This window comes from Tetrao urogallus, assembly GCF_951394365.1.
Source record: "Tetrao urogallus genome assembly, chromosome: 2".
Classification (NCBI taxonomy): Eukaryota; Metazoa; Chordata; class Aves; order Galliformes; family Phasianidae; genus Tetrao; species Tetrao urogallus.
The window spans coordinates 41,364,411-41,390,624 of record NC_136814.1 but is presented as its reverse complement, the minus strand read 5'-3'; the positions used below and the strand labels follow the sequence as shown (position 1 = coordinate 41,390,624).

Sequence of the window (26,214 nt, the reverse complement as noted above, 5' to 3'; positions counted from 1 at the left end):
GTGTACCATCACCTGAATCATCCTCCCTCATCTGCTTCACGGTTGGCTTGGGGAAGAAGATTTTTGGTTTTCATTGTATTTATCTATCTTCTGACTCATACATCTGATTCTTTGGGTATAAGTTAAATATATATATATATTCTGCTGTTATTTAGATGTTTCTATAGTGTCCTTTTTTAGTAAGTAAATTTCTTAAAAAAGATTACCTTCATATTCCTCCCAGACTCAGAAAGTATCCTTTTTTTTAGTTATTTACTACAGGTTTATTCTTTTTTCTTTTCTTTTCTTTTTTTCTTTTAAAGCAATTGTTATGAGAAATGAGGACATGCTGAATGCCAGTCTTTAATCATAGGGCTCAGAGTAATTCCTATTCTGTGGCTGTTGAGTAAATATTTGGAGTTAACTCAAGGTTTAATAAAAAAATTAGATCATTCATCTCTCAGACAACTTTAATATTTGTTTCTCAAAAATCTGCACTTTTTGTTCTACTTGATCATAATGATGATGGAAGTGATGAATCCTTTTGCTCATGAAAGAGAAGAAGTTGGAAAAGTAGGAGAGCGGGGAAGTTGCATTTTCAGTATGAAAACAGTTTGGGGTGTTATTCCAGAAAACAGTGTTACATTAGAAATTGTTAAATTGAAAACCTCATGATTAGTTCTAGTGTGTCTTGAGTGATGTGCAAATGAATTTAATTGGCATGCTTTGCTATCGTATGTAATGAAATGATTGTGGTACATTGTAAGTGACAGTTTAAGGGTTTGTGATACTAATGTAGACTTCTCTGTGGTGTCTCATAAATTTGAGTACGTGGTGATGCAACAGCATGGTTTGAATAGATGCTTGTGTTCTCATGCCTCAGACCCATTGGTTGTCTAGCAAAATGTTTAGAGTTAACAGTCCTTTTAAAATTTAGTGGCATACTTCTAGGCAGCTGTTTTATGAACAAAATTGCATGGTTCTGCAGTGGGCTTAAATGTTGACTTGGATAGTTCTAAAATTCTTACTAGTTACAATGTCTACTTGTTTATCCTAAAAGCAAAAGCTCTGTTTGCTCTTTTTCCTGGGTCATTTACAGTCCTAATAAATGTAAGAAGTGTTTCTGTTCCTTTTTGTCACATATGCTCGAAGCAGAATAGGCAATCTGCACTTAAACTTGTGTGGTTTGGGCATCAGCAAGGGTAACAGGGCAGTCTTTTGGAACAGAGTATACAGGTATACTTAAAAAATTGTGTTGAGAAGTGTGTCTCATCAGAAGATGATTAAAACAAACTCCTAAGATAAAAGGTTTAGTTGATACACTTTGTTTTTTATTTTTAAAGCTTGTATTAAGATCAAATACTGTTTACTTCATGCAGTGTTTTCAGGTTCAAGAAGCCTAATTTTAAAGCTTACTTTTGATTTTAAGTGAGCTTAACTTTCTTCCATGTTACTGTTTTTTGTTTGTTTGTTTGTTTTTTTCCAGGCTGGGGAAATAAAAAATGAGAATTCAGAGGTTTATTTAGAGATGTAAAATTTTGAATAAAATTGGAGGAATGCAAAACTGAAATAAATTGATATTTCTTTCTCTGTAGGGTGCTGGTCAAGACAAACTTGGAATATATGTCAAGTCTGTTGTGAAAGGAGGTGCTGCAGATGTGGTTAGTAATATTTTTAAATATAAGAAGTTCAAGAATGGAAAGGTCATTTGGAAATACTTTTAAATCCTTTGTTTACTGATTTGCATGAGTAATTGTTAGCATTTACATTAAGTTAGCATTGGTGAATGAATTTTTTTTTTTCTGGATATGTAATTAGGATGGTCGCCTGGCAGCAGGGGATCAGCTGCTCAGTGTGGATGGTCGAAGCTTGGTGGGGCTGTCCCAGGAAAGGTATGGAATGCTCTCTCTTGGTGTCTTCATGTGGAAAAAAAAAAAAAAAACTAGACTAATATGAGGGGTGCTCCAAAAGTAATGCTTCTTATTTTATTGCATTGGCCCAGAGCATCCAACAGTTGGATGTTGGTAGTATGACAGTAGAGACTCACCAATATTCCATTATGTGTTGTTGCTGTGCAACAGATAGCAGCTGAAAAGAAGTCTGACCAAATGACATCTGAAGTGTGTATGAAGCAAAGGGGTGTCATTAAGTTTCTCTGTGCAGAAAAATATTTCTTCCGTTGACATTCATTAATGCTTGCTGAATGTTTCTGGAGATTGAAAAGTGGATGTGAGCACAGTGAGGCATCACAGCAGCTGCGAAACAGTAGATCACCTCTGCTGGTGCAGATTTTTACAAGTACATCGTGCAGGCTCTTCATCACTGGCAAACATTCATAGTTAATGGTGGTGACTATGTTGAAAAATAGTGTTTTATAGCTGTGAATGTGCTCTGTCTAATGGTGATGTTGTGATCTTTGTGTCTGTTGTAATTTCCATGGAAATAAATAGGAGGCATTACTTTCAGAGCAATCTACTGCACAAAGTCTTAGACTCATTTTTTTGCACACTGGGTTTTTACTTTCTCTGTAGGAGATACGGTGCTGCATACTGGGACTCCCATTTTTAGCAAACTGTTCTTACTCTAATTCTTAAATATTTTGGCTTCCAACTTATACTTGCAGAAACCCTTGCATGCATTTGTCTATTCAGTAAATTTATCATCTGTTTTTTTTTTTAATATTTTTTTCATAACTATTTTAAGTATTAGTCAGAAACAGTGTTTTGTCATACAAAAGGTTACTAGAAAAATATGAGAAAGGTTACTAGAAAATGAGTCATACAAAATTATAATAAGGAGAACTAAGAAGTATTGGGCTTGATTTTATTTAATTTGCTTTGATATCTGTTGCAGGGCAGCAGAACTTATGACAAGGACAGGATCTGTAGTAACACTGGAAGTAGCAAAACAAGGAGCAATATACCATGGTCTGGCAACCCTGCTAAATCAGCCATCTCCAATGATGCAAAGAGGTAAAAAAAAAAAAAAAAAAAGCTAGCATTGATGACAGTAACATTTTTGTAGGATTTAGTATACAGAAAATACAACAATTAATAGTAATTTGCCAAATTTTACCAAAACATTAAATCAAAAAATAAAACTAATTGCATAGAAAGGAAAATTTCTTTTATTGTGAAAAGACAAACTGACTTTTAAATAGTACTTAAAATTATATTTGTCTAATGTATAATAAATGTTTTGCATTTGTTCTTTAAAAAAAAAAAAGTATTGAAGTACAGTCGTGGTTTTGAAATAATTTTTAATTATGAAATATGATGAATACAAACACTATTACAATTTCAATAGCTTTTCCATCCCTTTCATAAAGGCTTCTGTCTTCATGGGGTTTGTAAGCAGAGAGCATAATGTAATTACTAAGAGAGAAAAATAAAACCAGAAACCCCTGGAACATGTTTTGCAATACGTTTTTATTGTGCTTTTAAACTAGAAATAGCAGAATGCTTATCTCGTAATTTCTAGTCAGATCTTAAGAAGTTCTTCAATACTTTTATCGTTGAACTTCACAGAGCCAAAATACAAGTCTTACACAGAATAATTTTATAAAGGAAGCCCTTTTCTATATATAGGATATAGAAAAGAAGGGGTTAAAAGAATAAATCCCTATTATCACGATTTACAACACCATTCCAGATGCCATATGCCTCTGAGTCTCCAAGAGACTTTTTAGTAAGGCACATTTGGCTTTTCCAAATATCGTATCTTTTCAAAAGCTATTTTGAAGCAAGGATTCTTTTTTGAATTAAATGAATCCTCTGCAGTTGATAAGAAAGAGGAAGTGTGTTTCCAAAGAAGTAACAGTTTTAAAATTTATCAGTTGCTATGCCAGAAACTCAATTTTTGTTCTAAATGCAAACTAACTCCTGTTCAAAAAAGAATACTCTAGACAGCAGTTAATATAAGTGAAGGGGGAAAATATATATCGACTGTTACAGTTTCTGACCGCCGTGGCTCAGGTAAACCCCGACCAAAGAGTGAAGGTTTTGAGCTGTATAACAACTCCACGCAAAATGGGTCACCCGAGAGCCCCCAGCTGCCATGGACGGAGTACAGTGAACCAAAGAAGCTGCCAGGAGATGACAGATTAATGAAGAACAGAGCCGATCATCGCTCCAGCCCCAACGTAGCAAGTAAGTCAGATTATTCTTCTCGTAGAGGTAGATGTCTCTTTCACTGACTTTAAGGGCTGTTCAATTCCAAACAGGAGGGGAAGGGCTATTTGATTAAAAAGAAAACAGAATTAAAAAGAAAAAAAAAAGCAGGATTAAGTTTAAGTTTGAATAATGATGTAGTTGTAACGTTTGGAGCAAGCCTCTTGTTAGAATTATTCAAAGCAAAAATCATACTTATGTTGTGAATACTATTATTATATTAAGTTATGTAAATTAATATTAACAGGCATGTAAACGCTTCCTTTAACTTTCCAACAGATCAGCCTCCAAGCCCTGGGGGAAAGAATGCTTATGCATCTGGAACTACCACCAAAATAACCTCAGTCTCGACTGGAAATCTTTGTACAGAGGTCAGAAGTGGCAAAAAAATGCTGGCTAGTAAATTTTCCTTAGCTATCAATGGATCAGTGTGCTTGAATCAAAGCAGTATCTCAAGTATTTGTACATAATGCTGGTGCTAGTGACTGAGTGGTGTTTTTACTTCCAATGGTTTAATGAAAGATTAAGACAACTTTGTGTGATTTTATTACTTTTTGTTCATAAGCTGCAATTTCTTTGGCTTGTACAATATTGCATACTTGTTTTCAGACCGTAAAGATATTAGTCCTAACCACAGCTTATATTTGAAAACCTCTATTCCAGACAAATAATATTCTCACAAGGCAAAACAAAACATTTAAGAAACACATGGTTGGAAAAACGTTCTTTACAGATTTGTGTGATTAGAAAATTCTATCTTACGTTCATTCTATTTTTTTCAGGAACAAACTCTGCCTCCACGACCTGAAGCTTATCCTATACCAACTCAGACCTATACCAGAGAATATTTCACATTCCCAGCTTCAAAATCCCAGGATCGAATGGGTCCAACTCAGAGTCAGTGGCCAAATTATGAAGAGAAACCACAGATCCAGGCAGAGAGTAATCATTCAATCAATACTACAATGCAGGTCAAAAGCTTTCTTTTTTTTTTTTTTTTTTTTTTTTTTTTTTTTTTTTTTTTCCTAAGTAGAAGAGGGAGATGGGGGGGAAAGTAGATGAAACTTTCACTCACAGTTTGCTGGAGGTGTTTTTGTGGAACAGTCAGTCCTCTATGATCTCTGAACTGCTGAATATTGGTTAAACCATAGCACAGATGAAGGGGATAACTGTACTTCTGGCTTGCAGTCAGGAACCCTTCTTTTTTTGTTTTGTTTTGTTTTTGGCTATAGAATTTTTGTTAGCAAGTTATGCAGACCTGGGATGTTTTATGTCCTCTTTACTCAGAACAATGGGGAATAGATGGTAATAGGGTTTATCTTGTAAAATGTTTTGTAGTTTTCTGTAAGTAAACTAAATGATTCACTCCTCTAAGAGGGTTTATGTGGAAAAAATCTCTTTGCCTGCAGGGTGCATCATTTAAGTGACAGTGAAGTATTAAAAATGAAATAACACAGTATTTTGAAAACTATCCAAGGCCTTTGAAGAAACACATTCCTTTCTCTCATTTAAAAAAAAAAAATAAAAAAGGAAAAGAAAAGAAAAAAAAAAAAACAAAAACTCACACCCTTAAGACTGCTTTTTTTTTTTTTTTTTTTTTTTTTACTTCCATTGGTAACTTCCCTGCTGTCAGAATGCAAATGCTTCTTGATCTGAAATGAATTTACCTTCATAAAGTAGAAAGATAGTGTTGTTCCACTAAATGAGGACTTTCCATTTCCTATGTGGATTTTAGTAATCTTGGGAGTCGAAATCCAGTCAGTGCATCTTTTTTTTTTTCTATTTTTTTCTCTAATCCACCAGAGACAGCTTCATCACTCAAAAACTAAGAGAGGAAAAAATTATTTCTTTTGTTGTTTGGTTGGGGTCTTTTTTGTTAGTTTCATTAATCATTCAGTATGCTTTACTTTCTGAAAAGCATTGTCATCTAAGTTACTTTATACCATGTCATAGAAAATAACTAGGGATTGATACATTGAGTAATCCCACATATATTAGCGAATAGGGAGAAAAGTTACTTGAATAACAGCTTAGTTCACTGAGTGTATGTATTTATTTCACTACCAGAGGCATCAGATTATAATTATTCCTCCAGTAAAGAAAATAGATGCTATACCCAAAGTAGGATTTTGAAAGGTAATTTTGAAGGAGCAGATTATGAGTTAATGTAACTTTGTCATGTAACTATGGAAATATTTTGCTGAATTCCTTTGCTTAACTTCTTCATATTTCATTAATTCATCTCACCTAATCTGAGCTGTGTAGTTAATTTTTGGCTGTCTGTGTAGCTGCTGTGGTAGGGGGAGGCTAGTATTTCCGTTTCTCCTAATGGGATGAACTGCCATCTGGATGTGCACCTCTCCCCTGCTTAGGGCAAGCTTAAGTGAGTAGCTTAGACAGGGCAGTTAAAACTGGTAAGATGAACCCCATCTGTTAAAGTTGTTGACGATACAGAATTTGAGTTACAGTCTTAAGGATTAAAATGTTGGAGCATTTTCATAAAACCAACTACTAGAAGCTTTAGCACCCTACAAGCACTGAGAGTGTAGACATACTTTTCCCCACTATGCAGTACTTCACGTTGAAAAGGGAGGAAAACAGAGTTCAATAAGTAAAAATATAAATAAGTCTTTACAGCTTTTCACTTATGTGAAATGCCTGTTTTCTGCTCCAAATGTATTAGCAAACTGTTTGGTTAGGTGCATCTTTACAGCAAATCTAACACAAATAACTGTGTGTTCAGATCTGCTGGACTAATAGAGCATAAAAAATACACTTGTTCATCTCAAAGAAGGCATTCTTTTGAGGTTACAGCTAAGGTCATTGATGGAGAAAGAAGAAAAGGAGTTTGCTTTGTTAGTCTTTCAGTTGTTGATAATTGGTACATTATGTGTTCAGTGCTTACTATTTCCTATCATTCAAAGCATGAATTTTTGCTGCTAGAAAACAATTAACAGATTAGATAACCCTAATTTAGGGCTTAGTATTCCTTTCCTGAAGATTGTATAGCACAGTGGTACCTCACGCTTGAGTACAAAGTGACCTGGTGTTTGACACATTAAGTCCGTGCTCCAAAAAGAGGTGGAACTAGATAGGACTTTCCATATTCCATACCCATGAATGACTGTCATAATGAGAGCTTCCAGCTGAGTCATCTCTCTTATTAACAGGGGAGGATGGGCAGAGGCTCCCGCATCTTTTCCTCAGCAGTCTTTCTGTTTGCCCTCCTAATAGGAAAACCCTTTGTCAAGCCAGCTGAAGCCTGAATGGCAGAGCTGGTGTGCTTGTGCTGCTGGTCCAAGCTACCGGCCGGGGCTCTTGTGCTCCTATGGTAGGAGCTCTGTGAGCTGGGGAGGCTCAGCTTAAGCTCTATTTCATCGTCTTCCTTTCTCCCAGTCCAGGTTTCCAGGCATTTCAGAGGTTGTAAAATCTCCTATTGCTTGAATGATTTAAAATGACTGGGAAGAATGTTTTATTGTTGATTTTAAGAAACTTGCTTGTCATGGAAATGCTGAACTTCTCTAAAAGTGATTACCTTCAGTAATAAGAATGTGGTCTGTGAGCCATTTAGGCTTTTAATATTTCAAATATGTTTTAATGGAGATGGACTATGAAATAGATGCTTTGTTTTATTTTTTTCCAGCGTGTGGCTCGATCCCAGGAAGAACTCCGAGATAAAGTTTTCCAGCCAGAGAGGAATCGCTTGGAGGTTGTTATCCGGAAGGATATAGAGTTCATTGATCGGAAGTCAGACAGCGATCAGTGGATGAATTCATCTGTGGATTCTAGCACATCTAGCCAAGAGCACCTGAACCATACATCCAAACCAGTTTCACCTGGTTCTTGCTTAACTAAAAGTGGACCTGGCCGTTGGAAGACTCCAGCTACAAGCCAGCCGACTCCAGTGGCGATTTCCCAGCCCATCAGAACAGATCTTCCTCCTCCGCCGCCACCTCCTCCAGTTCATTATGCAGCTGAATTTGATGAACCACAAATGGATTTGCCTCTGCCTCCCCCTCCTCCACCAAACCAAGTAGGAGCACAAGCATCTTCTCAGGTGGCTGCTGCTGAGCGTAAAAAACGAGAAGAGCATCAGAGGTGGTATGAAAAGGAAAAGGCACGTTTGGAAGAAGAACGAGAAAGGAAACGCCGTGAGCAAGAGAGAAAACTGGGCCAAATGCGTTCGCAGCCACTAATTCCTCCCCAGCCTGTGGTTCCTCCTGTTTCCCTTCAACAGGTGAAATCAGAAAAAACTGCAACTTTCCAGAGGTCTCAAGAAACAGTCATTCGAGAGTTGCAGCCACAACAGCAGCCTCGGACTATTGAGCGGAGAGATCTGCAGTACATTACTATCAGCAAGGAAGAATTGTCCTCTAGTGACAGCCTCTCTCCAGACCCCTGGAAACGAGATGCCAAGGAGAAACTGGAGAAGCAGCAGCAGATGCACATTGTGGACATGCTGAGTAAAGAGATTCAGGATCTTCAGAACAAGCCTGATCGTACAGCTGAAGAGAATGACCGCCTCCGCAAACTCATGCTAGAGTGGCAGTTCCAAAAACGACTTCAGGAATCAAAGCAAAAGGATGAAGATGATGATGAAGAAGAGGATGATGATGTGGATACTATGCTAATCATGCAGCGACTGGAGGCAGAAAGAAGAGCAAGGGTAAAATGGGATAATCCTTTCTAGACAAAAGCGTAGTTATTGTGTGTCTTGGATTTGTCTGAGTATTTTGATCTCCTAATAGGGTAAAGAAGAATGGAGCTGTCTTGACTGTCTTTAATTTTTAAAATTACTGTAGGAGCTTTTGCTTGCTTACAGTGGCTTCAGCAGTTAAACAATGAATTATGAAGGTGTTGTAGCTACCTATTAAAGAATGTAAGTTGGCAGTCAAATTCACTTTTCTTGTTGCGGCTGCAGAAATTCCCTGTATACAAAGGGATTTAGCCACATAGCTGGACCAGGATTAGAAAGTTAAACACTGGAGAGAATTTGCTTACAGGAACTCAAGCAAAAATGTTTGAAATCATGAAAATTTGTAGCAGAATTAGAAACAAAAAAATGTTTTTTCCTTTTTTTCAAATATTTTTACCTATAAGAGTTCTCACTTACAGTCTTGGAACTGAAATGGACACTGAATACGTGATGTTACCAGGGAACAGAGTTTCCACCATGTTGGTCCACTCCAATCAGAGTCTGGGGCGTGAGGCAGATGTTACCTCTGCATTTACCACCACCTCTATGATGACACTAACAGTGCTGGGTGGAAGCATTAGGCTGAGCCATGTCATTTCGTGTGTTTTAGTAACTCAAGTATCCCGCCCAGGGCTTCCGCTTGCAGATTTTGCATGGTGTACAGTTATATCAGCATTGGACGGAGTTTGCTTACCTTAGCTTCACTACTGTAAAAGATCATAATATATGTACTAAGATAATGTAGCTGGATAGTCTGATAAAGGTTTTATCACTCCACTGCTAGTTGCTGTCTCTCAGAGTCTCTTGAATCTCTTGTTGCTGGGAAACAATTCACGTAGGAGAATTTTTCTTCTCTGAATAGCACTGATACCAAAGTTACATACCAATAACTATGCTTTCACAGGCTTAAAAACTATCTCTGTAATTCACTGTCTTCTGTTTATCTTGAAAAGCTGACTTAATTCTGTGATAAGCAGTTTCTACTTGTTGATAAATGTTTGCATGTGTATTTTGGCATTCAGAAATAGCTATTAGCTTGCCTAATATTTGAGTTCAGGATTGTTTTGGCTGCTTGATTCTCTAAACTTGCTCTCCTCGTGTTTGCTGCAGTGTGCATTGCTTTCCTTTTTTCTTGTGGCTAACTTTATTACTGTTTAAAACAATAGATACCTCAAGCTTGGAAACTGAAGAAAGGAAAGGATAAATATATCTTTGGCGGAATGGTTGTGTTAAAGCTCAGCACAGCTAACATGTAATTTGTAGCACTAAGGCAGTTACCTCTAGGCATAAAAATCCATATAAAACTGCCATTTTCACAGAAGTCTTTAACATTTTACTGTAGCAAAACTAAAAAAGCCATGTGTCATTAATGAAAAGCCAATTGCATTGCATAGTGTTTTATCAGTCTTCTTTGCAAGTGCTGGATTTCTAATACTGTTTGTGCATGAAGTTCTTCCGGCATAACAGCTGTTTTGAGCAGAATTGATGTTTGCATTTGAGTTACATTTCACTGTCTGTACTATAAGAGATGCAATAAACAGCATCTGTAGAGAAAAACTGAGCTTTTGAATGAGTTTAAACAGCACTGATAAAAAAAAAAAAAAAAAAAAAAAGATGATCTGCTTGTTTCCTTGTCTGTATTTCAGGAGTTTGTGGAGTTCAGTTTGTCTTTCTAAAACATCTGACTTAACAAATAAAAGAAAATGCTTTTGAAATAGAACAAGTCTAACCTATCTTTGTTTTCACTGTGCATCTTTCTTTTTTTCCCCTTTCTTACTACCTGCAGCAGACTGCTGTGCCAGCAATCTCTGTTCTAGACTTGGTATGTTTGTTTCTTTCTCCTTAATATCTTTCACGTTTCAATTTCTGATGTTAATAATAATTGTCTCCTGTGCTTTGGATGATGATTTGCCATCTTTGGGTGTTCAAAAATCATTTTGATACAATAAACAGTAAGTTAACTATAAGCATGTATTTGAATGTTTCCAGATGTGGTGACTCCTTCCCCCGTGTTTCTCTCCTTTTAGATGTTGTGTTCTGCCTGCAGGCTTGATTTGTTTGTTGTAGCAGCAGTCTGATATAAAATAGTGTACTTGGTGTTTTGTCACTGTGTTTATGACGTCTTACAAAGCAGTTTGAGTGATCAAACTGTGATGTAAGATTTCTTCCTTTCTCCCCCCCTTCCTCCCTTCTTGTTTTAGAAGAGTTCTAGCAGTGCCATTCCCTTCTGACTTGAAGTAAATTGTTCTGAGAGCCTAATAATACAGAATATTTAAATTCTGTTGATAACTAACTTGCATAGCTTTCTAGGATTTAACACAGTATTTAGCCACATGCTGAAATCTGCTCTTACACATGTAGAGTTTTCCCACTGAAATAAAAACGGACTGTAAACTCAGGAAATAATTCTGAAGTAATGTTTCCAAGTAGGTCACATAAATTTGTGATTACTAAGTTACTATATTTTATTTTCCTAAATTTCGAGTTTCAGATGGTTAATGCTATTGTCTGTTGTCTAAAACATGGCAGGCTTTCAACATGAGGCATTAACTGCTAAGACTTCAGTTAATTCTGTATTTTATTGCTCTCATTGGGAATGGGTACATGGGGTGGGGGGAGAAATAGTTTTCTCTCACCTTCAAAGTATTCTGTGTCATTAGTATGCTAGTTTGAAAGAAGGTTAATGCGTGCAAGTCCTGTGAGTACCATGAATTTGTGTTGCTGGAAAAGAACTGTAAGCTTCGCTGTTCAAAATATGGATTTGGATATTTCTTCACTTCCTGATTTAAAAAACAAAACACAGGCTTTTGAAATTCATATTCAAGTAACGTATACTTATAAGTGCATCTGAAATACTCAGTTATGTGTTTGTGTGGTCCATCGGGTCTGAGCAGTTGACAGCAGAGAAAGAAGTGAAGTGTGTAAGCTTATTGAAGTAATTGACAAGTGGAGTTTTCAGATGCAGCATCTAGCAATATTTTTACTTACTACTACTTCTGTTTATTTAGTTGTTTTGCCAGTGCCTTAGTCTGTGGAGCTGTGATTAGGTAGATAAGGTTCTTGAGCAGGCAGGCTATAAGCTCCTGGACCGTTCTGCTATAGAAGGCTGTGAATTCAGACAGTATCAGCAACCTTAAAAATGAGTTAGGCAGATTCACGGATCTTGCATCTGTGAGTAGCTAATGAAAGGATTACACAAAAAGATGCATCCCTCGTGCGGTGCTGAATGCTGGGGAAATACTGGAGGAATGGCCCACAGAAATGGCAGCCCTCCTTGCCATTGTCAGGCACAGAACACTGCACCGGATGGGTTGATGGCCTGAACCAACAGAGGGTTTATTTGTCAGAAGTAAGTAGGTATAAATGTAAGGCTCGTCAGGAACTTTATTTAAAGCATTCTAAGCAGTGCTTGGAGGAATGAGTTTTATCTGGGATCTGAGGCTTCCTTCAAGCATGCCAATCCCACGCCTATCTTTGCATTTCTGATACTGCAGAATTCTCTCTACTTCTCTCTCCCTATTATCTTCCTCTGACTGTTAGCTGAGGGCCGTGTAAGGATCTTGAAAATCTAGTAGTTCCATGTGAATTGCATAATGTTGTATGCAACCACAAACACACGTCTTCACGTGCTCTGGCATGCCTTGCCATCCTGGTGCTCCCTGCCATCCTCTGGAAGCCCCAGAGTAGAAACTAGTTTCTACTGCATTCAAGAAATGAGGTATCCCTCGGTAATAGCTACTGTATTCCTGCTTGTGCTTCCTTTATTATTTCTAGCCTTTGTCCTAGGTGTTATGTTTGAATAGGCTTTGATTTGAATGGGTTGTCTTCCATAGTTACTATGGTTTGTACGTTGACATAAATCCCCATATGGCACCTACTTTTCCCTTAGTTATGATCTCAAACAAATATAACAAAACAATACTAGCTTCCCTTTGTTACTGAGCACAAAGGTATTCATGCAGTCATCTGGAATCACTAATTACTGTGTTTAGACCTTTACCCTAAATGTGACTGGGACAAAGTCAAAGAATTCCATTTTTTTTTCTTTGCAGTTTTTTGCCTTTTTTTTTTTTTTTTAAGAGGAAATTACTTCCCTTCCATTAACTCTTCTGAATTAGTAGTTGTCTTTCATTTTGACAACTATCTCCTCTGCTAAAACAATGTCTTATTAATAAACAAGACAGACAAGGTCTTAATGGAAGTAGGTGGTAGATTAATTACTTTCTTCCTTACTCTACAGTGTGTACCGAGCTTCATCTTTTTGTAACAGTGAGTTAGGAATTACAGAGCTTACAAATAAGGCAAATTTACTCAGAGGTAGCATTGCCAAGTACACGTTTGCCAAACTCCTCCCCAGATGAAACTAATTACTCTGCTCTCTAGCTTTTGTGTTTAAATACAGAGATTTGTAATGCTTCAGATTAGAGGTGGTTTTGCTGCAGTCATTTCCGTAGCTGTTATATGATGTATAAGGTGAGTGTTCATGAAGTGCTGTTGCATAAGGGCATAAGAGAGAAATGTTACATGAACCATGGAGGGAAGTAAATATTAGAAAATTTGTAAAATAAGAAAGAACAGAGTTTTGTAGAGTTGATCAAAAAGCTGGTTAGAAAACCTTGGGCCAGTATCTGATAGACTGCATATATATACAGTCTGTATAAAACACATTTCCTCTAAAATAGCAGAGACTGCAGGAGACAAACTACACACATTTATGTGGAAGTTGTTCTTGAAAAATCTTGTTAGAACTAAATTTTGCTTACTTTCATCATTGCTTTGCTCTTTAAGAGCCATTCTATACAAGTGAAGCTGGGTTGAGGAACAAATCCAGAAGTAGAGAAACACCAGTGTTAAGTACAGCTTGTAGTGAAGTATGCCAGTCAGAGACAGGATCTTATGGAAAAGCATCGCTTTCAAACATGTCACAGTAAAAAGCAAAGCAGGATGTAAGTCTAAGTACTTTCTATTTATGAATGTTGTTATGTCAATGAATACTCCTATCCAACAAGAGCACATCATCCTCTTAGCTTCAGAAAACTGGGCAAAGTTTGGGATTTTGCTCATTTTTCTTACCTGTTCAGTGTTTATCACAAACACGTATGAAGCAGTGTTGTCTCTTGGACGTTAGTTGTTCTTGTGAGCAAAGATTTCTTTGCCTCGCTCTTTTTTTTTTTTCAAAACACATCTGTTGCAGATACAGTGGGAGATTTTAATTATCTCCTGAGACTATTTGCAGACTTGCTGAATGAGCCTGTTACTTTAAATGGATTGACCCTTTGACTAATGAGTCGTGATTTTACGGTGCTTAAATACTAATCCCAAATGAAAAACCCATTGGCTGCTAGGGCTGTGGACTGTTGGTTCCAAGTATTTAATTTCACTTTGTTTGGCCTGTGAGACTTCAGATATCGCTGAAGCAGTCTGGAGCATGTGTCACCTCAGCCTTCTGCTAGGGGTTCGTTATGACTGCTAAAAATGTCTCTCTGCCTGTTTATAAGTGTGTAGTTCTGTGTATCTCTTGTTTTTCCAGCTTTTATTCTTAACAGGGACTGTAGGGAGAGCAACATCAGAGTGCACTCTTCACTGGTGAAAGCAGTGTTGTTAATCTGTACAGCACTTTCTAAGGAATTGTTTTTAGATACAAATGCTCAGTTTATAGTTTTGTTTTGTTGTTGTTTTTTTTTCAACCCCTACCTATGTGAGTGATGAAAAATTAAAGGTGTGTCTCTGTTAGTTACAGGATGAAGAACGCAGACGGCAGCAACAGTTGGAAGAAATGCGCAAGCGAGAAGCAGAAGACAGGGCCAGGCAGGAGGAGGAACGCCGACAGCAAGAGGAGGAGCGGACCAGAAGAGAGGCAGAAGAAAAGGTTATGGTCTTCTGAGGGCAGGAGGAGTTCTTAGTTCTTACAGGCCTCTCCTCTTTAGTAGCAGCTCAGTTTTAGGTCATCAAGGGTTAAATGCACCAAATTTGAGATAAAGGTCATGGCCTATGGCTTAATTTTACCAATATTTAAAAAAAGAAAAAGAAAAGCAAATTTGCCATTTGTGATGGCTAGAAGCCGGTGGTATTGCTGAAGTAACAGAGTAGGCATTCCAGCTGAGGGTTTTTAGCAGTGACAAGGGCTTGTTTGCAGAGCCTTTTAGAATAGTTAAGGCTAAAACCCATTGCATCTCCTGGTTTTCTCAAAAATAGGTTATTCTGGTTTCTGACAGTGATGTGGTGCTACCAAATTATGTGTATCATGCACGTGAAAGATTTTCACTGACAGAACTGGACAGACGGGCTTTTGCATCTACCAACTAGGAGGTCGTTACCATCTGACCAGCACGATAGCTTTAGAGACAAGTATAAGGAAATGAATATCTTGTCTTTGTTCTAGATAAATAAGATCAGATTTATTTGTTTATTTAGAGTATCAGACTCGGTGCTGAGCAGCTTAAGTGGATATTTTTAAACATAAATGAAGAACAAAAGGAATGTTCAAAATGTCACACAGTCCCAGCACAAGTTGCAGTGTGTTTAGACAAAATATTTTTTTGTAATGTGTAGTTTCCAAATACACATCTTCATGTGTTACCAAGCTGCAGAGTAAATTATGAAAAAAAGAAATGCATTAATTTACAGTGTGGCTTAGACAAGAGCTGAACAAAATTAAATGCTATGAAGTTTAAAAACAATACAAACCTTTAAAACTGGAAAATACAGGCATGTTTCATGTTTTTTTCATTGGTAAATAGCCTTGTGTGTCATAGGCACAATTTTTTAGAAAGGTGCTTTTTATAAATGCTTTTATAAAAAGCATCATTTGATGTTAGTTTTTAAAAGGTTCTTTGTAATTGGATTTTTATGTGAAAGTAGTTTTCCTGCTGTTCATACTTGAAGCTTTGTTAGGAGTCGTGTATTCCAAGGCTCTGTTGTTCAATAAGCCTGCAGTAGGATTATAAAGTTCCATTTTTAAGACGGTAGTTAATTTTAGTTATTTTCTCTCCCACAGATTCTTTACAGCTTTAGTGAATATACCCATTATTAACTGTAGTTACATTTTCAGCAATAAATACAGGAGTTGCCCTTACTTCACATAGGAAGTTAGTTGCTTTGTGATTTACACTGCCTCTAGTAAACATGGAAATAACAGCAATGCTGTGTTACAGGGAGAAGGCCTTTTTTTCACAGTCGTAAATAATCTTAGTATGAGTTCATGTAGAAGCATTGCTTGTTGCCAAAAAAGGAGACAAAAAAAAAAAAAAAAGACGTTTGTAGCTCTGATGGAAACTCAAAGCTCCTAGATTGAAATGTCTGTCATACTGACCACTGCGTTTTTTTTCCTCTGGACTTGCAGAGGCGACAGGAAGAGGAGTATTATAATCGCTTAGAGGCTGAAAGGCGCAGGCAGCACGATGAAGCAGAACGAAGATTGCTGGAACCAGACGAGCCTGGTCTGTACAGACCTCCACTTCCACGGGAATATGAACTCCCATCCCCAACCCCTTCATCTAACGCTCCTCCTCCCCCACCTCAGCGAAACACCTCTTACCTCAAAACACAGGTCCTCTCCCCTGACACGATTTATACTGCCAAGTTTGTTGCATACAATGATGATGAGGAGGAGGAGGATTCCAATCTAGCAGGTCAGGATAAGTACTCCAGCACAAGAAAATCTTATGGTGACTTTCCTCCTGCCACCCTTAAACCACAGCAGCCCTCCCGCCAACCTCGCCCAGTTTCAGATGGCCTCTTTCTTTCCAACTCATTCCAGTCATCTCCAGTCAATGCCAACAGTACTGCTGCCAAAAAAAGCCAGCCCCCGCCCCCACCAAACAAACCGAGTTTCATCCATGCCAGCAGCTCTAAAGGTAGACACCGTGAAATCGATCTTCTCCACGGATCTGTCCTCGTGTTTTCAACTCTGATGCTGTAGATCAAATCACTTCCTTTGTGATTTTTTTTCACTTAATCACTATTTTCGCTATGGTGATCTAACTTAAATCCTAATATTAATGTGAATCTTCCCATTTTTAATTGTTTTGATCTCTCAAATTTCTTTATTCCTTACCCCAACTCTTCAAAAGTAAAAATTCATCTTTCACACAATGAATTCAAATTTATTTTAACTGTTACTCAACCAATTCAAAGTACTGTTGGTTTTGGCTCTCACTCTGTATCTTTCAGTGATTTTTTTTGTATGACCATTAGTTATTCAGGGCATCTGGAAGTGTGTCTTTCTTGAACACAGGAATCTTCTCTTATTGGGTTCATGAAAAGAGCTATTGTCTGCTTTTGGTTTTGGTACCAGGGTTCTCTCTCTTAATAACATGTGCAAATGGCTTTAAAATGACTTTTCTAGGTATAGCTCTTAAATTTAAGAGCACCAAGAGCTATACAGAGCGTGTAGTAAGTTGAATTCATTCAGCACCATTTTTGTACTTCTGCTTTGTACGGTGCAGTTTTCTTGTAAACAGGGACAAAATATCTAAATTTCATCTGTGCACCATGTGCCTTGCTCTTCCCCTGCTCCTTTCCACACCCTTCTATTTTTGTGCCTCCTCATCTTGTTTCTCTTATAAGTCCAAGTGGACAACCATAATGGAGTTAAATTTCAAGTAGAGTTCTAGTTGCTAGTAACTTCAGAACCATATTTTATCTGCAAAGTACTAGTTTAGTTACACTCATGAATTTAACAGTGATTCAGTATGAAGTTTCATGCTGATTTTTTTGAACCTGCTTCAAAGGAAAAATCTTACTTTACTCTTTGAATATGCAAGTATGCATGAATCCTACTCTGTGTGCAGTTTATGAATGTGGGAGTTTCATCTTTAAATAGCAGCATCTGACAGCATCTCCCCTACATTTGTACTCTTGTGTATTCTTCTGAATGGAGTGGTAGCCATGATGTTCTCCTAGTTTGATCTTTTTCCTACTGTTAGAATTCAGTGGATGTCTTGATAACCAATTCAGCATATGAAATCATACTTCCAGAATGGAAAGCAATAAGTCACCAGAGAAAACAAGGGAAGGTGTCTATGCTGGCTTCTACCTGAGCAGACAGCTTGTTGACTAGATTGAAGTCTCAGTCTCAGTGAAATGTGAAAGTCTGGCATATCTTTGTTCCCCTTCCTGGTCACCTAATCACTATGGAAAAATACTAAATTTCTTTAAACAGAGGTATGATGTTTTCTGGTCATAATCAGCGTAGTAGCCACAGATCAGGTACCATTTATCAGAAGCACTTCTATCTCAGTTACAGTCATGTAGTAATACAATTTAGAGAATGTAGGAAACTGTACAGATGCACAATACTCAGTGCTTCTTGCCTGTATCCTTTTCAGCTGAGGCTCAAATAGTTTTCCAGCAAAAAATCCTGTTCTTTGCAGAGCATACTTGCTTCTCATGCAGACAGCTTCCAGGATCACAGAGAAGCTCTGCACAACATTGTGTAGTTTTGATCTTCCTGAAGGGTCAGAGTTTAGTTCCATTACAATTACTGCTCAACTAATACTGTTGCTGCTTAGCAGTTTCACTGTTGGGGGTCAGTACAGCATCCTACTTGCATAAAAGATGTCCTCACAATTAATCGTTTTAAAGAGAGAAAAATAAGTTTATTTAACCAAGCATTGCCTATGAGACCTCTTGATGTATCAGCCTCTGTGGATTCTGCATCATCGGTCACTCCTCTCTTGCTCTACCATTGGTTCCAGATCTTAAAAGAAAGTGAGAAAAGGCTTTTGCTTTTCACTGCTCAGTCATTAGATGGGAGTATAAGTAGGCACACTGTGGTATCTACATGCTACATTATAAAGGCAGATATTTCAGTTACATGCCTATCATACAATACAAGCAGGTCCACTGATAAACCCGCCAAAACTGTTCTCAAATCTCAGTTTTCTATCAGAACTAGTCTAGTTTTCAAACTCATTATACTGCAAAGAATTAAAGAATGACAAGAACTACACATAAAAGGTTTTCTTTGAACACTTAGACTACATCGCCATCTGCCCCATACTACTGACATGGAACTTTTGTGCTGCATGTATGCACTAAATTTTTGTTCTTTCAAAGTACTTTCTAGAAATTCTTATTTGACATCGACTCTAGTATAAATATGCCCTCCATCACAGCATATACAATTCCAATAACTCTAGAACTATCCATTACTAGTTGTCACCACCACTCTTGCTGCCTCCCATCATCCAAAACCCAGAATGCCATTTCATATTTAACTGCATCTCCCAATCCTCCTGCTTTCTGTTAACTTCTGTGGAAATATGAATCTCAGGAAAATGAAATGTTCAGTGATACTTGGTGTGTGTATGTGTCCGTTTTCCGGAAAACATTCAGAAGGACAACCTACAAAGACTTGGTTAGGTTTTTGGTAACAGTTAAGGATGTACAGGAGTATGATGCTTCGCCTTTAATAACCTAATTCATAAACCATACAACTAATTCTGAATACTCTTATTTCATGATTTTTAAATTAGCCATGAGAACAGGTTAACCTCACCTGATTGCTCAAGCTTCTATGAAGACTGCCTGCGTAACGTACAAAGCCGTTTGCACAAAATGCAGAATTCACTGTGCAGTTTACCATCTCCCATCTCGCTGACTCTTGTTACATTACTGTCCTTTACAGTTCCTTTCTGTTCTGAATGCTAACTCTAGTAAACCACGCTTCTGCAAATTTTGCTCTCGTAACCTTCTTCCACTGGGTTGCTTAAAACCATTGGCTCCATCAACTAGCCAAGAAAAAAGCCAACACTGATATCAAAACTTCTGTTAGAAAGTAGGTGGAACACATGGAAACCATATGTTCCAAGTAAGGAAGGGTGGTACCAAATGCATGTAAGACTCATGTCTGAAAGGAAAAAAATTCTTAATTCAGCTGGCACATTAGTATGATTTGACCTGCTACAAATTTGGGGTGAACAATATTTAGCCAATAATGTGCTTGCTAATGTGTCTTCCAGCCTTGTACCATCTCTTTTATTGAGTAATTGTGAGAAGATTATGTATACCAGTGGAAGAAGCAAACATTTCCTTCTGTACAGAATAAGGTTCACAAGACATAACGTGCAATATTTGAGACTAGAACTGTCTGGAGACAAATCTGACCCTTTATTTTTCACTTGTCCAGACAGTCATTAGGAGAAATATGGTCTTGAATGGAGTATAAATTTAGTAAACTTTTCGATTGGAAAGAAGAGGTTTTGTCTTGTGGCCTTTAGAAAGAATTAATGTGATTTGTAAAACTTGTGTGTTATATCAACTTAAACTAAAGGTGCAGTGCTGCAAGATGCTTGCTTGAAATTTAAAACAAAGGCCAGGGGTGGGAGGCATCTTCTAATGCATACATCTTGTGTGATCAGACAAAATAGTGAAAAAAGCTCTGATTGCTGAATTAAAAAGATGTTGCATAGTAATCATAGATTACTTCTAGCTCTCTAAAGAGAGCAGTTGCAGCTAACTAATTTCCTGTAGAGTTTGTTATGGGATAGTGAAGCATGTTGCTCTTTCCATCAGTCTTCTCAAACTTTTAATGTCTGTCTTGCAGTATAGCATAATAAGATAAAGACCACGATTTACTGTATGCAGAGTAATCTAAAAAAATGTGTTTCAACTTATAATTAGGAATAAAAAAATTACAGCTGTTTTGAGAGGGGATGAAATTCAGTAGTATTGTTCTTAAATATTGCACAAGTCAGATGACCCTCTACATTTAATTTCCGATTCTGGTTTGAGGTGATTTCTTGAAAGGAGCACTGCACCTTTTTGAAGAAATACAATATAAAACTTCTGCCTTGCAACTGCTGTCCTTCAACTTACTTTTTCTTTTGCACAAGGAATAAATTCATACACTGGATCTTCGGGAGCAACGGTTGGGGCCCATGAAGTTTATCGGGATCCGAGAGACAAACGATCTAAAAGGTGACACGCAGGAGTCCCTTAAGCGTTAACTTTGAGTCATGTGATGTAGCTAACTTCTGCAGCACTTTCTGCTGCAACATCTCTGGGGGCCACTGAAGAGTTCTGCAGTTGTCTGTGACATATCTTGGGTTATGACGAAGTGCAAATTCCACACAAGTCTTTAGGTGATCTAAAGTACTACTTTACAGCAGCAGATTTCAGTGCTGCAACAAAACAAACAGAATATTCTAAATGAAAAGATTGAACTCCTTTAGGTGTATTTAAAAATCTGACCAGCACCTCTCAAGCGGAACTCTTCCCAGATTTATAGTAAGCATAAATAATATCGACTGTATCTTGTAAGTTGCAAGGGTAACTGTGCCACCTACTGAAGGCGCAGCTGGGCTTTGGATAGGATTCTGTAGAAGCTGCTAGCCCTCTTTTCTTGCATTTTAAAACAGTGTTACTGTTTCCGTAGAGTGTGAAGAGCAGAGAGCTCCTGGAGCTTTCTGATCATGAAATAGAAATACGTGTTAGTTTTATTATATGAGAGGTAATCACATACATAAAGTGTTGTTACAGCTATGACTAAGAGTGATGTGAGATCTTCATTGTGGTGGCCAGAAACACTTCAATTTTTCGTTTGCTTCAAGGGTAAAGAACTGTTTAATACCTTGGGCAACAATTGCACTTAAACTTGGCCAGTATAGAATAAAATACAGGGGTGCTGGATTGCAGCCCCTACTACGCACTTCAGTACTAGTAGCTTCGTTTACCAAGTCATGTGTCCCAGCTTTGTATTCAGTGCTTTTCCTAGGCACTTGCTGCTGTAGGAAGCTGTAACAGCAGCGTGCTGTGGTGTTGTAGATACAGCCTTAGTTACATCTGTGCTTCACTTTGAAAGGCAAAGTAATATAATTTGTATTTACATGCCAGAGATGGTTGTGATCTGCTTCCGCTAATCTAACTGACAGCACAATATCAGAATTGAAGGTACGTGTGGGGAACAGAACCGTGCAGAAGACTAAACCAAGACTTTTGCTGTAGTAAAAACTCTGCCAGTTAATGCACTTCACTAAGAATTTGATTATATTTAAGAATATTGTAGATGAGAGTGTTAACAAAGACTTTCTTTTCCCTTTCCAGTCAAGATACAGATTTACCTGGAGCACCAGAAAATTTGACGTTCAGGGAACGCCAGCGACTTTTTTCACAGGGTCAAGATGTATCCAATAAAGTAAAAGCTTCTAGGAAACTAATGGAACTGGAAAATGAGTTGAACACAAAATAAGATTAAAGCACCTTATCAGATGTAACTGAAGACCTCTAAATTGAGGGATTGAGATGAGGGGCACTACTAGTGAACAGAAAATGAATATTTTCCAAAATGAGTGACTTTGATTCCTCTATATCTAAGACTGTTAATTAAGATTTAGAGATGTTGCAATAGCAAGAAAACTGATTACTTTGCCAGGAGCTTGTGGTTTATACAATGAAAGCACTGTAAAATTTTAAAGATATGAATCACGTGAAGGTAACTCTTTTCTTTCTGTTTCGGGGGTTAAGTTCTTGTGCACCAGACCAAGTAGCACTTGTCAAAGATAAGTTCTGTTTCCTGGTGTTTCACAGACACGCTTTTTTTTTTTTTTTTTTTTTTTTTTTTTTTTTTTTTTTTTTTAGCTGCTGAGCAGAGAGAGTGAGAATAGCTTGAACTGCCTAAACTAAACTGTGCACTAGAAATTAGTACTTTAGGTTGTTTAGGTAAGATGATGATATCTGGGCCACTATCTTGAGTAGACTGTATATGCAAGTCTGCCGTACTTTGTGGTGTTCATGATCAATGATCAACCTATCAATACCATGATTTAGTATTGGGACAACTCCCATTCTGTAGGTAAAACCTGGGATAAAACACTTCTATTCCTACATACTTGTTGGGTCTAAAAGTGGAATTTATTTGTAATGATGGAAAAGTCTGTGTTGATGCACTACTGTTATTTGTGCATCAGGCTTTCAGAAATGTGAAGATGAAAAGCCTAGGGCTGTTTGTTTCATTAAAAATTACATAAGCAATAGATAGGAGGCTACGCTAGTTGCCATTTATCAGCTAGGACCAAAATGTTTGTCATGTGTTAAAGACAAAGATTTCCATTTCCGAAGTTAGTAGAAAAGATAGGTAAGTTTTCCCGGAGCAGTAGATGAGAAGTTACTAGGCAAATAGACACGGAATGGTATTGATAAGTCTGCTATTAGCAGTCCAGCAATATCTTTGTTTTGGGGTTGTTTTTTTTGTTGTTGTTGTCCTGTTTTGTTGTTGTTTTTTCCTATGGAGAAGTGAACTGGCATATTAAAGTGTGGTGTGAAGCATTGAATACACTACTGCTGGCTGGGAGTGGGAATGTTAGTAAGACCTGGTCTGCTGGCAGCAATCCATTTCTACTCATGCTGAAGAAGCAGTGCTAGTAAGCTCTTCTTTAGTCTAGCTAGCTTTACTAACATTCTGTCACTGTTGTACTGAAAATATTTTTGGCAGTTCAAGCTATTTTTTCACACTGTAATAGCCTTATTTAATTTTAAATTGTTAATCTTTTTCCTCCCACCGTTTCCTCAGCTACGCTTATGTAGCTGATGATGGTGGGAATAAGGACCTCATCAGAGTTTTTCTCATTGTGTGATGTTAAGACAATATATATTGTGATTCCAAACAAATTTTCTATTTGACAAAGCCCTTTGCTGGCTTTAGATGATTTTTTCCTGTATCATATTGTTCTCTTATAAATATATATTTAGGGAATTGTGCACACTTCCAAATACAAAGGGGTAGACTTTCACTGCCTTAGGAAAGAAATCACTTTTAATAAGAGTTGTATGATAAATAAATGCAAGTTGATGAAAATTGGAGTGTAAATATTTTTTACGTACTTCAGGTTTCTTATTTGAAAGTGTGCTTTTACCGTTTCACCTGTTAAATATGAAGTAGAAGATTAAACTGGTTCAAAGTGTTAATGAAGGATCTGCATGCTTGCTATGTCTGTTAATCAGGAAAAGCAAGCCTCTCCCAACTTATCTTGAGAACACTAGCAGCCTTACAGTGACACATTTTTCTTAAGGAAAAAAAAACTTATGCTGTGGCTGAATTACTGTTGCTGCTAGAATCTGAAAAAGGCTTAGCAAAAAAAAAAAAAAGTATCCATAACCTTCAGTTGAGTGGATTTGGCCGCTATTGGGCATTCGGGTCAAGTGTGAATATGTGTAAAAGTGCTTTTCATATTTGTCTGTGCATTATTATGAAAAACATCAAAACTGCTGTAGTTTCCCATTTCTACTGTATTTCACTTGCAACCTATTTTTAATAAAGTTTGTATTGTATTTAACTTTGCATTAAATGTTTTTTTGTACTCTTTGTTTTTTGACTCTGCGTTCACAGCAGTGTTACTATAAACACAAGTGGCTATTTTTAATGTTTCCCTTACTTTTTAAAACACAAGCCAAGTCGATGCATCTCATAATGATGGGAACCTGAAATGAATTTCACGTAGGGAACCAACCAAAGAGGCTCATCCTCACGGATCAGCGGGGAGAATTTAATGTTCAGTACGTGAACAAGTGATTTTTACAGTTATCCAGCCACTTACGAAATAGTAAGTATTGATGGGATCAAATATGCAGGCTAGCTCATGGATTCTGGTGAATGTGCTGTATTTGTATTCTCCTCCAGTGCAAAGTGTGTTCCTGAGAATGAAAGTGAACCTGGAATACAACTTCTTTTTGGAAAAGGCAATTGTGAGTAATACTGGAACCAAAGACTCCATTGTGATTGCCATGGTTAAGAAGGCATTTGAACGATGTTTCTCCTGTTGCTGCATTAATAACACCACGTGACTTGCAGTTGAAGTTCTGTTTGAGGAGAGCAGAGGTGGGAATTTTGTCACAGTGAAGTGCTGTAGATTCCAGCTGCTGTAGCTGAGTGTCTGCTGCAGATGGGATCGAGAGCCGTGTGCACCTCTTTCCAGGCAAGTACCTTCATCACACCCAGAGGGTGGTGACACACCAGAACAGGTTGCCCAAAGAGGCTGTGGATGCCCCATCCCTGGAGGCATTCCAGTCCAGGCTGGATGTGGCTCTGGGCAGCTTGGTCTGGTGGTTGGTGACCCTGCACATAGCAGGGGGGTTGAAACTAGATGATCATTGTGGTTCTTTTCAACCCAGGCCATTCTATGACTCTATGATCTCTCCAGTTGCAAGGTCTACTCTCCAGAATTTTCAAAATCACTAGTGAGGACGTTCTGAAGGTGTGGGCGAGTGGGACCTTGTGTCAGTGCTTTTGAGTCTGTGGACTGTGAACATAATAAAGCTGAAGGAAAAAAGGTGTTTTAATATCGAATGCATAGTCTAGAAGAAAAAGGAAACAACCCATTGTCAGCATCCCCTTTTCTTTATGGGTATGAACAAGCATCCTTAGCAACTTTGGGTAAATGATATTTGCATGTGCAGCCAGGTCTGCCACCTCCAAAAAGACTCTGATTCTTAAATTTCTGCCACATTCTCCCTTTTGCACCTATCATTCCCATACCACACTTCTTCACTGCTTTTACATGCCACTTGTGCTATGGCCTTGTTGGTAGCTGAGAAAAGGAGAGAGGAACTAAGAATCTGAGAAAGTCCATAAGATAGATCCTGTTTACTGAAATAATATTTTCTTGATCGTAACGATTGTTTGTAGATCAAGCAGTGAGTTCAGCAGCAGAATAAACAAATGAGACCTTTCTCCTTTACCTCCCAATTCAAAGTTAATTGAGTTATGAGATATTACAACAAAAACATTAATAGCAATAACCTTCACTAAGAACAGTCTGGAAAAAAAAAATACAGTAAAGCACAAGAGTTTGCTAATGAGAACAGGAAAATATGTGGCTCTTCCTCCTGTTATGTCAGATAGTTCTGTCACAGTCACCTGGGGGCTGTGTGGCTGAGAAGGCAAAGCCTGACAGCTTAAGCAGTCTGTCAATTTGTTTCCTAGCTGTAATGACAGATAAACTGCTTAGGAAGACCAGCAATATGCAATTAACCTGCTTGGACAATACTCGTGTATTCTTAGTAACAGATGAACATTCAGGATTGCCTTACAGTTGTTGATGCAAATGTTTTGCTTGAGTAATTAAATATTTATAGCTTCACTGAATATCATGTTTGCATGGATGGGTTAATTTCGCTCGTGCTTTGATTGTAAACATGTTAATGTGTGAGGAATGTTAAATCCTCTAAAGGTACACTTTTTGCTGTGGATGTCTACCAGAGCTGCTTCTTTCAGAACAAAGCAAACTCATTCTTTTGCAAAAATCTCTTTGGTAGGCAGACGGTATCAAGTGGCTTTTCCTCTCAGGAGGTCAGGCTTGTAGTTATCTTCCAGTAGGCAAGATGATGCCAGGGAAGATTCAGGCTGGATGTTAGGAAATACTATTTCTCCAA

The 26,214-nt window shown here is 37.7% G+C and overlaps 1 protein-coding gene across 2 annotated transcripts in view; it reads left to right on the top strand.

The window, feature by feature from the left end:
* Positions 1-22,036, top strand: part of AFDN (afadin, adherens junction formation factor) — a gene marked incomplete at both ends in the record, with an annotated part of 111,914 nt that extends 89,878 nt beyond the window's left edge. Inside the window, 11 exons of one of the 2 annotated variants that reach the window (XM_079532742.1) lie at positions 1,575-1,640; positions 1,798-1,871; positions 2,833-2,951; positions 3,933-4,127; positions 4,428-4,519; positions 4,931-5,119; positions 7,792-8,814; positions 14,579-14,713; positions 16,187-16,475; positions 20,682-20,766; positions 21,892-22,036. In XM_079532742.1, coding sequence (XP_079388868.1) covers positions 1,575-1,640; positions 1,798-1,871; positions 2,833-2,951; positions 3,933-4,127; positions 4,428-4,519; positions 4,931-5,119; positions 7,792-8,814; positions 14,579-14,713; positions 16,187-16,475; positions 20,682-20,766; positions 21,892-22,036 — 2,412 coding nt within the window. The remainder of the gene's footprint in view (positions 1-1,574; positions 1,641-1,797; positions 1,872-2,832; positions 2,952-3,932; positions 4,128-4,427; positions 4,520-4,930; positions 5,120-7,791; positions 8,815-14,578; positions 14,714-16,186; positions 16,476-20,681; positions 20,767-21,891) is intronic. The other variant, XM_079532743.1, reaches the window with a different exon arrangement.
* Positions 22,037-26,214: the final 4,178 nt, after the last annotated feature.